Consider the following 14,401-nt stretch of genomic DNA (forward strand, 5'->3'; position numbering starts at 1 on the left):
TTTGCAAATAATTAGCATCTGTGAGAAAATAAAACTATTGGAGGAAGAAATTTAAATATGTTTCTAAAAGGTAGAATATTGTATTTTCTGAGGATTTCAATGTCAATGATAGTGCTGTTTATATTTTTATGGAAAACAAAGCATACTTATTATTTTTGAAACTAAGCAAGAAAAGGAAGCAAAAATTGCTATGAAACTTATGCGTAATAACTTTGGACAGGAAGAAAACTTCATACTCTATTTTGATTTTTTAAAAAAACTCTTGGGTACATCGATGACCAGTAATATGTGATAACTGGAATTTTCTATTCACAATCATTTATTTTCTATAGTGCAATGAGAAACTACCATATTAGACTTAGCGATTTAGTTGGTCTCAACATTGAGAGACATAAAATAAGTATGACACATTATCCTATAACACCAAAATGAGTTTAAAATGTCAGTTCTTCTACTTCTGCAGAACAGAAGAAATTCTATTTAACTGTATGTTAAACCCAGCAAAGATATGCTTTTAAATAAAAATGAATGGTATAAGACACAAAAACCATACAGAAAGATTTTGTCACTACCTTCATTTTCTGTTCCTTTATGAGACTTCCTATGAAAAGTAAAAATAAAATCTAGTTTACATTTTTTTTAACCCACTGGATTGTCTTCCACTTTAGATCATAATATGATCTTACCAGACCCTTACTGATAATGTATTATTACAAGTAGCTAAATTTCCACATAGAATGAAAATGTTGGAGAATCAGGTTGAGATTTTTCTAGTACTTTTTACAGTGTGCTATAGTAACGATAAACCCGTTTTATACTTAATTCTATCATCAAGCAATACCAGGCTTCTAAATCTTTTTTGTTTCATTGTAAATGAATACTACATATAAGAGAGTTAATAAGGTATTATACTATTAATGCTTTTTCAAGTCAAAAGGCATGTTACTTAGAAAATAATTTAACACTGTAATGGGATCTTCAAGATCACTTCTGTTTTATATACTCTGCAGCAAAAATAACATTTCTAGTAGGAAGGAATTAATTATAAACCTGGCAAATTCTAGACATTCACATATTTGTGTAAACAATTTTAACGTGGTTTATTACATTTCCAGAAAGGTTAAGTCTTATGTTCAGTTTTCTGCTAATTCTTCTTTATGTATTATAATAAATATATGTTATTTGAGTGCATGTGTGTATATATTTTCACACATATGTATGTCTTATATACATAAAACAGCACTTAATGGTCACTTTTCTTTGCATGTTCAACTTGAGAAAAAAAAATGAATTGCTATTATGCATAACCCATGGCAATCTTCCCTTCTGTTTCATAAATGGCCATATCGGGATGTAAACAAAATATTGGAGCGAGTCATTCCAGGTGAACTGTATTTCAAGTTGTAGGCTGGTGTTCTCATGAAGAACTGGGTGCTTCCTGGTAGTAAATACCTAAAAATGATAGTCAAAAAATTAGATTTTTTACAAGCAAATTAGTATTAACACTCTTACTAAAGGGTTATGTGGTTAGTAACCTACATATCCTACATTAGAAATGTTATTATAATAACAATGTAATTTATATAAAAAGATTTCCTCCCCAGATTGGGGGGACAAAGGGGAGAGAGTCATAGAGCTTTACCAAAAGAGTTGAATATAGGTACAACATATGATATTAGCATCCCAAGACGTCCTCTAAAGAGCCATTATACTCAAATGCTATGAAACTGTTTACGTAGCTGATGTTAATTTAGAATTTATCATCAGTCAAGTAATGTGTGAAGCCAGTCAAACGTTTCTTAAAAGCATGTAATATGAGAATTTGATTAGCCATGTTAACAATAATTATTTGTTACAAGGATGTTAGAACCACTGATTATAATTTAATAATATACTGTTGATATATGGCTATAGATAATCTAAAAGAAAAAATTAAATATTATCATTCATAACTAGATTATAAATTTTATATTCTTATACCATACAAGGCTTATGATTACAGATCTTCAAAAACAATCATTATTACACGTCACATGTAAATGTATTTCAAAATACGTGATCTTTCCAGATTTTAGAAAGAAAATATAGTGCATATACTATATAACACCTCCATCAAAGCCTTGGGACAACATTCTGTAAATAAACCATTAATATTTTAGTAAAATATATGAATTTTAACAATAAATCAGATAGAAAAAGACTATAAGTAACTTTGTTTGTATCAGTTCAGGTCAGATTTGCCAACAAATGGTTATCCTTTTTTTTTTTTTTTTTTTTTTAAGTTTTCAAAGTTTTGGAAATTAGGAATTGCAAATAAGAGATTGTATACCTGTATAATCTGCTTTTCTAAGAAAAACCTTGATTAGCATTAGGCCAGTCTAGTCTATATGTCTGAGATAAATGATCAAGGAAATCTACTGTTTATGAAAATAAACAACACTATTCAAAGTTTAAATCCTAGTAATGATGAGGACATGTTATAAAGTCAGGACAAAGATATCTATAAGGAATTTCCACAAGCAGAAGTAGCAATAGAAGGAGATTTGTAATTAGCAGTGGTCTGGGAAAAATGAACAATGCGAGAGCATCAAATCCTGTATTTTATTTTTTCACATGACATTAGAATCATCTAGTCACAGTATCATACTTCCATAGATATATGAAAAAATTGAGGGCCAAAGGCACTATTACCTACCAATTCTATGTTAGATAATGTTGAAATCTATGACACCTCTGTGTCAATGGAAAATTACATTTAAAGTTGTGTTACATGAATTTTGTAGAAAAAATTATTTCATTATAATCAAACTACATACTGCATTCAGATTAAAATAGCAGTTTTCCATAATATCCAAAAACACCATTTCATCATGAATTACCAAATAATATCCTCTAAATCTATTACCTAACATCACAAACTATAAATAATTGCTCAAATCATTAAGTGAATAGAGCAGTAAAATAATATACAACAAACCAATTTAAGTCAAAATTGCATAATGCGTGATGAATAATGAAACAATTGATTTCTCACATCACAGATTATATAAATTATTTTCATAATTTCACTTTGGTGATTTATATGGATTAATTATTATGTCAAGAGCTGGTGGAGTCATGATGATTAATCGGATATCTTCTGCTGTGAAAAGGCTACCTTTCCTGTCTAGGGCAAAGGTGTAAAAGAAAATAAGGTATTTGATCAAAACCCACAATTCTGTATCAGTTGACAGTTACTTTAACTTCCATTGAAAATGCATTCTAATTGCACTGATAATTACACAGTAAACAATAACTTCTACCACCTTTCTGTCAAAGAATTTCCAAGCAATAGTTACTATTAACATTTCAGTAACATTCACATAAACTTTTGAGTTAAAGATCTCCATTTTGCACATGAAAAAATAAAAGCACAAAGTCCAGGACAACCACTAACTTCATTTAGTTTCATAATAATTCTGTGTGGTAGATATTATTGTTAGCTCTATTTTACAGATGAATAAACTTCGTGAAGCATATAGGGGTCAAATGCCTTGCCTACAGTCACATAGTCATAAGTGGAAGAGCCAAGATTCAAATCCATACAGGCCACCTCCAGCATCAGTGCTCCTAGCAACCATACTATATTATCATGACAATTTTGCACAATTGTAGATTGTATATGAATTCCAGTTTAAAAGTAATGGGTATAACTATTGTACTCTTTTTAATTCAGAAATATGAAGTATAAAATAACCTAGAAAGAAAAATATTACACATGCCATAAACCTAAACTTTTTAATAGAAGCAGGAAAAAGATAAGATGAAAATTTTTTCTATTTTTTAAGACCTGAAAAGAGAAATAAATACAGTATAAACTAAAAAATAAAGTATATGAAATTACACTGGAAGAAACACTTTGCATTCCTAAAGCAAGTGCTATGGGATATTTTAAAGCATTGCAGGGAAACACAATGGATTATTTGCCTTAATATCTCCATTAATATCTCTTGGGAGATCCCACGCTAGCTGAACACCAAAGATTATTTCTGCAATGTTCTTTGCAATGAAGTTAAATGATTCAATTTGATTTTTTAGCAGGAAGACTATCTCAAAGAAGTGGATTTATAGACCATATCTAAAGAGTTTGTGTAAAGCACCAAAACAATATGAAAAGTTTACAGCTTTATTTTTATTCTAGCTTATTCTTGATGCACAAAAGTAGCTAACTTATAGCTAACTCATGCCAAGGAGAAATTCTTCAGACCAACTTATCTCCATTTGCTTCACATGCATAGCCTGACTCCTCATCCCTAAGGCTAGGTGTGCACATCTTCACATATCCATTATACAGACACAGAACACATATTTAATTCCTAATTTATGTAGAATTGGCTGGTCTTTTATGTACCAACTTATTGCTGACCGACCATAGAGGATGTCTAGAAAATGAAGCATTTCAAGACTGGTAGGAAACTAACTTTGAAAATGTAAGCTACACCCACCTTTTGGGATCTTCCTGGAATAACACCAGGACCCCTAATTCCCCCAGAATAAACTCAGCTTCCTGATTTGGGGAATGCAGGGTAAATAATGTTCATCAAATATTTGTCCTGTGTTTTGAAAAAAAAATTTATTGTAATAAAATATATATAACATGAAATTTATATTTTTTGCCATTTTTAAGTGTACAATTCAGTGCATTAAGTACATTCACAATGTTGGTGTAACCATCACCAGTAGCTCCAGTACTTTTTCATCATGCCAAACAGAAACTCTGTCCCCATTAAATAGAAAATTCTCATTTTCTACTCCTTCCTACCCATGGTAACATCTGTTCTACTTTCTATCTCTATGAATTTGCCTATTCTACATATCTCATATAAATGGAACCATAATATTTGTCCTTTTGTTTCTGGCTTATTTAACTTAGCATGTTTTCAAGGTTCATCCGTATTGTGGCATGTGTCAGAATTTCATTTTGATTTATGGTGGAATAATATTTCATTACATGTGTATGCCATGTTTTGTTTATCCATTCATCTGTTGATGGACACTTGGGTTGTTTCCATCTTTTGGCATTTGTAAATAATGCTGCCTTGAATACTGGTATACAAGTATCTGAGTCCTTGTTTTCAATTATTTGGGTATATACCTAAGAGTGGAATTGCTAAATCATATGTTAATTCTATATTTAACTTTTTGACAAACTGCTTGTTTTCCACAGCTGCCACACCATTTTACATTCTTACCAGCAATGCATGAGGGTTCCAACTTTTCCACATCCTCACCAACACTTTTTAGTTTGCACTTTTTGATAATAGCCATCCTAGTGGATGTGCATTGTCCTGTGGTTTTAACTTTGACTTGAGGGTGTGGGGGGAGGGGACAGGCAGGACCCTGGTTTCAAGATCCACCTCTGCCACACGCCACAAATGTGGATTTGGATAAGCCACTTAACCTCTATGGACTTCAGTTTTCTCAGCTGTGAAAAAAGTCTAATAGTTTATATCATGTCTGGCTCAGAGTATGGAGCCAATGAAACAGTGTACACGAATGAAATATTATTTGTAATTTATGTATTGTGAACATCAGCCTCACTCGCAAGAAAATACCTGTTCTGAGATAGATATATCAAACTGTCTTAGCCTAAGTCCATAAATGGTATCATGTATTTATGCTGTTGGTTTTTTCTTTTCTTTTTTTTCTTTCTTTTTTTTTTTTCTTTTGGTGGCTGGCCGGTATGGGGAACTGAACCCTTGACCTTGGTGTTACAAGGCAATGCTCTAACCAACTGAGCTAACCAGCCCAGTTTTTTAAACCTTTTAATTGTAAAATATAACACACATTCAGAAAAGTGCATAAAACATAAATGTCCCATTTGATGAGTATTATAAAATGATTACTGGTATAACTACCACCCAGGTTAAGTAACTGAACATTCCCAGCATCCCAGAGCACCCTCCCTCCCCATAAGTTAACCACTATTCTGACCTTCATGGTAATTACTTCCCTGTTTACCACCCAAATATATATTCCTTAAACGCCATAATTTTGTTTTGCCTGTGTTTTTTTTTTTTTTTTTTGCGACCGGTAAGGAGATCACAACCCTTGGCTTGGTGTCGCCTGCACCACGCTCAGCCAGTGAGCGCACCAGCCATCCCCTATATAGGATCCGAACCTGCAGCGGGAGTGCTACCGCGCTCCCAGCGCCTCACTCTCCTGAGTGAGCCACGGGGTCGGCCCTGTTTTGCCTGTTTTTGTTTTTAAAATAAATGAACAAAGTATGTATTCCTTTGTATTTGGCATCCCTTGCCCAACTTTATGTTTGAGACTCATGGTGCTATGTATAGGTACACTTTGTTCGTTTTCAATGCTGTATAATATTGGGGGAAAATGTGTCCATTCTTCCATGGATATTTGGGTTGTTTCCAATTTTTAGCTATTATGTGTAAATGCTACTATGGTTTTTCTAATAAGGGTCTTTGGTGCACAGGTGCACACATTTCTGAGAATTTACTGGAAGTAGAATAGTTGTGAAAAAAGTAGACTTTAGTATGTAATGCAGAACTTTTTGTAAAAGGTACCAGTTTTCACTATCACCAGCAATGTAAGAGTTTGCATTACTTTACATTCTCATCAATTCTTGGTATGCAGTGATGGTAATGCAGTGTTTTTGTGAGTTTGCTTTTCCCTGATTATTAGCTGGCATAAACACTTTCTCACGTGTTTATTGGTCTTTTTTTTTTTTTTTCCCAAGTGTCTTCCCCGTTTTTCTATTGAGTGGTCTGTTTTTTCCTTAGAAATTTGTAGGAGTTCTTATAAAATCTGTATAAAATTTTTTATAGATTATATGGGTTGCAAATACCTTCTTCTATCCTTTACCTTGCTTTTTCACCTCTTACATATGAACGTGTATATGTTCTTAATTTTAATATAGACAAATGTATTCATCTTTTCATTTATGGTTAGCACTTTTTGTTCCTATTTTTATAATCTTTGCTTACCTCAAGGTCATGAAAATATTCTCCTATATTAACCCCTTAAGTCTTTAATTTTGCCTTTCACTTGTATATACTCAATTCAACTGGAAATTATTTTTGTTTATGGTAAAGTCAAGTTTATTTTTAATTATTATTTGGAAATCCAATTGTCCTGGCACCACTTGTTTAAACAAACTTTCTTTTCCCACTTTTCATAAATCAAGTGTACCTCCTTTTGTCATAAATCAAGTTTCCAGATGGGCTTGGATTGGCTTATGGCTTTTGTGAATGGTTTAATTAGCCTATTTGTCTATCTTTTGCCAATATCACAATATCTTAAATTATTTTAGTTTTATTATAAGTCTTGGTACAACTGTAGTTAATAAATCATACCATTTCATTGTTTTATTTCAAAGTTGTCTTCATCTATTCTTGGTCCTTTGCTTTTCTGTAAAAATGCTAGAATAAGCTTTAGTCAAATTCTCCTTCTGCAAAAAAAAATTAAAATAAAAATTTGTTGGGATTTATAGTAGTATTACATTGATGTATGGAACTATTGGAGAAAAACTGATGTATTGATAATATTGATTTCAATGATGAATAAGGTATATCTTTCTATTTTTTACATTTTCCTGCTAAAGGTCTTATACATTTTTTGTTAGCATTATTCCTAAGTATTACGTATTATTTCATGCTATTGAAAAATGATATTTAAAATTTCATATTCTAGCTATTTGTTGTTGATTCAGAAAAGTACAACTGATTTTTTATATCAACTTTAATTTCATCAAAATCGTTAAATTCACTTCATTTATCTGCAGATTTATTTAGATTTGTATGAACACAATCATATCCACTAATAATGAGTTTTAGTTCTTTCAAATCTAGCCCTTTCTATTTCTTTTGTTTGCCTCATTGAACCAGGCAGGACCTCAAGTACAATGCTGAATAGAAGTGGGAAGGAGGGAAGGCATTCAACATTTCAGCATTAGGTAATGTTTATTTAAGTTTTTTGTGGTTATCCTTTATTAGATTGAGGAATTTCTCTTTTGTTTCTAGTCAGCTAAGCATTTTTAAAGCATAAATGTATATTGAATTCTATCAAGTGATTTATTTGTATCTTTTGAAGTGATCTTTTATTCTATTACTGAAGCAAATTACATTGATAACTTTTTAATGTTATTTGTATCCTTAAATTAGTGCAATAAGCAGAAGTTGGTCTTGATATATTATCCTATTTAAACTTTCTGGGTTCATTTTGCTAATATTTGGTTTAGGAATTTTGCATCTATGTTTAGGAGTGGGATTGAACTGTAATTTTCCTTTGTCATAATGTGCTGGTGAGGTTTTGGTATCAAAGGTATGGTAGCCCCAAAAAACAAGCTGGAGAGTGTTTCCTCCTTTTCTGTTCTCTGGGTAAGTTTGATATAATTGACTATTGAAGCCATCTAATCCTGGAGTTATCTTTGTGTGAGGGATTTTAATTATTAATTCAGGTTCATCAGTAGTAATGGCTATTTAGGATTTTCTATTTCTTCTTGTATCACTTTTGGTCATATGTGTTTTTCTATGAATTTGCTAACTTCATCTAAATTACCCAATTTATTTTCATGAAATTTTTCATAACATCTTCTTATCAAGCTTTCAATGTCTGTAGGATCTGTGGTAATGCATCCCTATTTGTTCTTGATGTTAGTGATTTGTGCCTTTGATATTGATGATCAGTCTCACCAGGTGTTTATCAATTTCATTAGTCTTTTCTAAAACTCACTTTTGGCTATGTTTATCTTCTTTATTCTATGTGTGTTTAATTATGTCATTAATTTCTGCCCTCATTTTTATTATTTCTTTTTTCTGTATTCTTCGGGTTTATTTAAATGTCATTTTGTCACCTCTCAAGATGGTTGCTTAGATCATTTAGTTTTTGCCTTTCCTCTTTACTCGTACATACATTTAAGTCTATAAATATCCCTATAATATTGATTTAGCTATATTTTATGTTTTATTTGTAATACTTTTGTTATCATTCAGTTTAAAATATTTCCTTTTTCTATTATGATTTCTTCTTTGATTCATAGGTTATTTAAAAGCGTATTTTTTTCAAAATATGTTTCCAAATACATTCCAAAGTATGAATTTCTGGTTATATTTTGTTGTTTTCTAGCTTAAAAGCATTGTGGTCAGAAAAAATATTCTGTATGATTTCAATCTTCTGAAATTTGTTGAAATTTATTTTGTTATTCCACTATATGGTTGATTTTGTAAAAGTTCTTAGTATGCTTAGTGTATTGTATTCTGAAGTTATTAGATTCACTTCTATATGTAACAGTTAAGACTGTTAATTGTAATGTTAAAATTTTGTATATCTTTACTGACTTTTTTCTGATAAATGGTTATTAAATCTCCCTCTGTAGTTATATATTTGTCTACTTTTCCTTTTAGTTCTGTCAGCTTTTCCTTTGCCAACCATATGTAACATTGTTACTCCTAGGAATCCAGGGTGTTTACCGAGGTTCCCATCTTTGGCAAGCCCCAGACTCCTATTTTTTCCCTAGGCCCACAAGACCGTCAAAAGCATTACTCAGTAACAAGTACTCACTAAAAAGTACCTGGTTATTGCTTTGATGCCTTCAGGAAAATGTTCTAGTATTTTGTACAGCTTTTCTAGTTGTCATCAGAGGGAAGATTTGTCCAAATACCTAGTGCTCTATTATAAAAAGCAAAAGTACTACCTTGGTGGCTTTTGAAAATGTTTTTAGCTTTTTTTGATGTGTTGCTGTATTCAGTTTGGTAATATTTTGTTAAGGATTTTTTTCATCTATGTTCATCTAGGATATTGGCCTGTAGTTTTCTTTTTTTGTTATATTTTTATCTGGTTTTGGTATCACTGTGATGCTGGCCTCATAGAATGAGTTTTGGAGGCTGGTAAGTCCAAAGTCCAGGGAACATATCTGGAGAGAACCTTGGTGGTGGAGGCAACAGTGATTGCAAAGTATCACATTGTGAAAATGGTGGAACAGAGAGCTCAGAGAGTAACCTCCTCATGCATTCTCCCTTTAAAGCACTCAGAACCATGCCCATGACCACCATTAATCTATCAACTTATTAGTCACTATATGGATCAACCCATTCAATAGGCATAGACCTCACAGTCCAATCACCTACCTATTCAAGGCCCCACCTTTCAATTACCAACATAGGATTTCCCAGCCTCTTTACACTGTCACAGCTGAGACTAAGTTTTGGGGGAACATCAATCCACAGGACACACAATCTACAAAGACTGAATCAAGAAAAAATAGAAAATCTGAACAGACCAATAACAAGTAACAGGGTTGAATCAGTAATAAAAAGTCTCCCAACAAAGAAAAGTTCAGGGCCAAATGGCTTCATGGCTGAATTCTACCAAACTTTTAAAGTCGATTTAATACCAATTCTTCACAAACTATTCCAAAAAATTGAAGACGACAGAATTCTTCCAAACTCATTCTAGGAGGCCAGCATTACCATGCTACCAAAACCAGATAAGGACACAACAAAAAAAGAAAACTACAGGCCAATATTCCTGATGAACATAGATGCAAAAATCCTTAATGAAATTTTATGAAACCAAATCCAACAGCACATCGAAAAGATTATACACCCTGACCAAGTGGAATTTATCCCAGGGATGTAAGGATGGTTCAACATATGCAAATGAATAAATATGACACATCATATCAACAGAATCAAAGACAAAAACCATATGATCACCTCAATAGATGAAGATAAAGCATTTGATAAAATTCAACATTGCTTCATGATTAAAAACCTTCAAGAAATTAGGTAGAGTAAGAATGTACCTCAACACAATAAAGACCACATATGACAAACCCACAGTTAACATCATACTAAATGAGGAAAGTTGAAAGCTTTTCCTCTAAGAACTGGAATAAAACAAGGATGCCCACTTTATCACTCTTATTCAACACAGTACTGGAAGTCATAGCTAGAGCAATTAGGCAAGAGAAAGTAATAAATGGCATCCAAATTGGCAAAGAGGAAGTCAAATTGTCCGTTTGCATACAACATGGTCTTATATATAGAAAAACCTAAAGACTCTACGAAAAACTCTTCAAACTGATAAATTCAGTGAAATTGCAGAATACAAAATCAACATACAAAAATCAGTAGTATTTTCCATACATCAACAATGAACTAGCTGAAAAAGAAATCAAGAAAGCAATTTCATTGACAATAGCTACCAAAAAATTAAATAAATAAATAAAAATACCTAGAAATAAATGTAATCAAGAATGTGAAAGATCTCTACAATGAAACTGTAAAACACTGCTGAAAGAAATTGAATAGGACACACACACACACACACAAAGTTGAAAAGAAATCCCATGTTCATGGATTGGAAGAATTACTTTTGTCAAAATGACCATACTACCCAAAGGAATCCACAGATGTAATACAATCTCTATCAAAATACCAATGGCAATCTTTACAGAAATAGAAAAAACAATCCTAAAATTCATATGGAGTCACAAAAGACACTGAATAGCCAAAGTGATCCTGAACAAAAAGAAAAAGATGGAGGCATCACATTACCTGACTTAAAAATATATGACAAAGCCATAGCAACCAAAACAGCATGGTACTAGTATAAAAACAGACACTTAGACCAAAAGAATAGAGAACCCAGAAATAAATCCACATATTTACAGCCAACTGATTTTCAGCAAAGGATCCAAGAACATACATTGGAGAAAGGGCAGTCTCTTCAATAAATAGTGCTGGGAAAACTGGATATCCCTATGCAGAAGAAAGAAGCTAGATCCCTATCTCTCACCATATACAAAAATTAACTCAAAATGGATTAAAGACTTAAATATGAGAACTGAAACTATAAAACTACTAGAAGAAAATATAGAATCACATCAAGACATTGTTCTAAGCAAAGATTTTATGGATAAGGTTCTAAAGCACAGGCAACAAAAGCAAAAATTGGCAAATTGGATTATATCAAACTAAAAATCTTCTGCACAGCAAAAGAAACAATCAGAAGAATGAAGAGGCAACCTGCAGAATAGGAGAAAATATTTGCAAACTATTCATCTGAAAGGGATTAATAGCCAGAATACACAAGTGTATTAGTCTGTTTTTATGCTGCTATAACAAAATATCTGAGGCTGGGTAATTTATAAAGAATTGAGGTTTGTTTGGCTCGTGGTTCTGGGACAGCTGCATCTGGCATGGGCCTTCAACTGCTTTTACTCATGATGAAAAGTGGCAGGTAGCAGGCATGTGCAAGATATCTCATGGAGAGAGAAGCTGAGGAGAGAGGTGAGGTGCCAGGCTCCTTAAACAACCAGCTCTCTGGGGAACTAATAGAGAACTCACTCACCATCCTCCCCCACACTAATTGCATTAATCTATTCATGAATATCTGGTCCCATTACCCAATCACTTTCCACTAAGCCCCAACTCCCAACACTGCCACATTGGGGATCAAATTTCAACATGAATTTAGAGGGCCAACCATATCCAAACTATAGCAATGAGAAACTCAAACAACTCAACAGCCAAAAAAAACCCCAAATAATCTAATCAAAAAAATGGGCAAATGAGTTGAATAAACATTTCTCAAAAGAAGACATACAATGGTCAAGAGGTATATGGGAAAATGTTCAATATCACTAATCATCAGAGAAATACAAATCAAAATCACAATGAGATACCATCTCACTCTAATCAGAATTATCAAAAAGACAGAACATAATAAATGTTGGCAAGGATGCAGAGAAAGGGGAACTCTTATAAACTGTTGGTGGAAATGTGAATTAATATAGCCATTATAGAAAACAGCATGGAGGTTCCTCAAAAATATTAAAATAGGGGCTGACCCCACGGCTCACTCGGGAGAGTGGGGCGCTGGGAGCGCAGCAGCACTCCTGCCGTGGGTTCGGATCCTACATAGGGATGGCCGGTTCGCTCACTGGCTGAGCGCAGTCACAAAAAAAAAAAAAAAAGGACAAAAAAATATATATATTAAAATAGAACTACCACATGAACCAGCAATCCCACAACTGAGTTGATATCCAAATGAAAGGAAATCCATATGTCAAAGAAATATTTGTACTCCCATGTTTACTGTAGCACTATTCACAATAGCCAAGATATGGAATCAACCTAGGTGTCCATCAACAGATGAATGGATAAAGGAAAATGTGGTATATATACACAATGGAATCCTATTCAGCCATAAAAAAGAGTAAAATCCTGCCATTCAAGGCAGCCTGGATAAGCCTGGAAGACATTACGTTAAGTGAAATAATTCAGGCACAGAAAGATAAATACTGCATGTTCTCATTCATACGTGGGGAACTAAAAAAGATCTTAGAAGTAGAGAGTAGAATTGTGGTTACTAGAGGCTGGGAAGTGTAGTGGGGAGGAGTGTTAGGGAGAGGTTGGTTAACAGATACAAACTTACAGCCAGATAGGAAGAATAAGTTCTAGTGTTCTTTAACACTGTTAGGTGACTGTAGTTAACAATAATTTATTTTATATTTTCAAACAGATAGAAGAGGGGATTTCAAATGTTCCCAATACAAACAAAATGATGAATGTTTGAGGTGATAGATATGCTTCCCTGATTTGATCAGTACACATTGTACCCATATATCAAAATATCACTCTGTACCCCATAAATATGTACAACTATTATGTGTCAATTAAGAAAATTAAATTTAAAAATAGATAAACATGGTCCATAAACCTGACTGATGTTGCTGTATTTTTTTTCTTTTAATTTTACAGATAAATTTGCCAAAGATGTATCTCCTCTTATTATAGGTATACCTTATACATTATTTATAGTAGGTATATTTATATTTATATATTGATTTATAATTCATATTCATTTATAGATATATATAAATTTATATTTATATTTTGAGTATACTTCATAAATAAAATTTATAAATATGTTAGTAAATATTAAATTCAGTGACTTCTGCATATAAAGTAAAATGCTATATATAGGTTCCCCTACTTATCTATGAGAGGAACTTTTTACATGTCCTTAAATTAATATGACATTGGCTTGAGTTTTAATAGCTAGATATTAGGGAGGGATGTTTATTTCACTCTACTCCTTGTGTTTCCATGTAGAAGAACTTCCACTAGTATAAACTTCCCAGCCTCTCTTACCAGAACTAAGTTATCTGATTTGTGAGTTTAATAGGAGGAAACAGGTATGCTGGCTCAGCCTCTTTTTTTTTTTTTTTTTTTTTCTTTCTTTCTTTTTCATTTTTTCTGGCTCAGCTTTTCTGCAGAGAGAATACATTGTTACTTGCTCTCCTGTTAACAGTAAAGGAACTAGACTTTATGGAATAGGGGTAGGGGAAGGTTTAAATTGGTCCAGTTCTGCCTTTGATTGGGTGGATAAGTTG

The 14,401-nt window shown here is 32.6% G+C and overlaps 1 protein-coding gene across 3 annotated transcripts in view; it reads right to left on the reverse strand.

Annotated features, from left to right (window-relative positions):
- Positions 1–567: 567 nt before the first annotated feature.
- Positions 568–14,401, reverse strand: part of TTLL7 (tubulin tyrosine ligase like 7) — a 163,335-nt gene continuing 149,501 nt past the window's right edge. For 2 of the 3 annotated variants that reach the window (XM_063105386.1, XM_063105385.1), the window contains exon 21: positions 568–1,452. In XM_063105386.1, coding sequence (XP_062961456.1) covers positions 1,332–1,452 — 121 coding nt within the window. In that variant the 3' untranslated portion in view covers positions 568–1,331. Of the gene's footprint in view, positions 1,453–4,484; positions 4,593–14,401 lie in introns of all 3 variants that reach the window. The other variant, XR_010024212.1, reaches the window with a different exon arrangement.

Source organism: Cynocephalus volans, chromosome 8 (genome assembly GCF_027409185.1).
Source record: "Cynocephalus volans isolate mCynVol1 chromosome 8, mCynVol1.pri, whole genome shotgun sequence".
Taxonomy (NCBI): domain Eukaryota; kingdom Metazoa; phylum Chordata; class Mammalia; order Dermoptera; family Cynocephalidae; genus Cynocephalus; species Cynocephalus volans.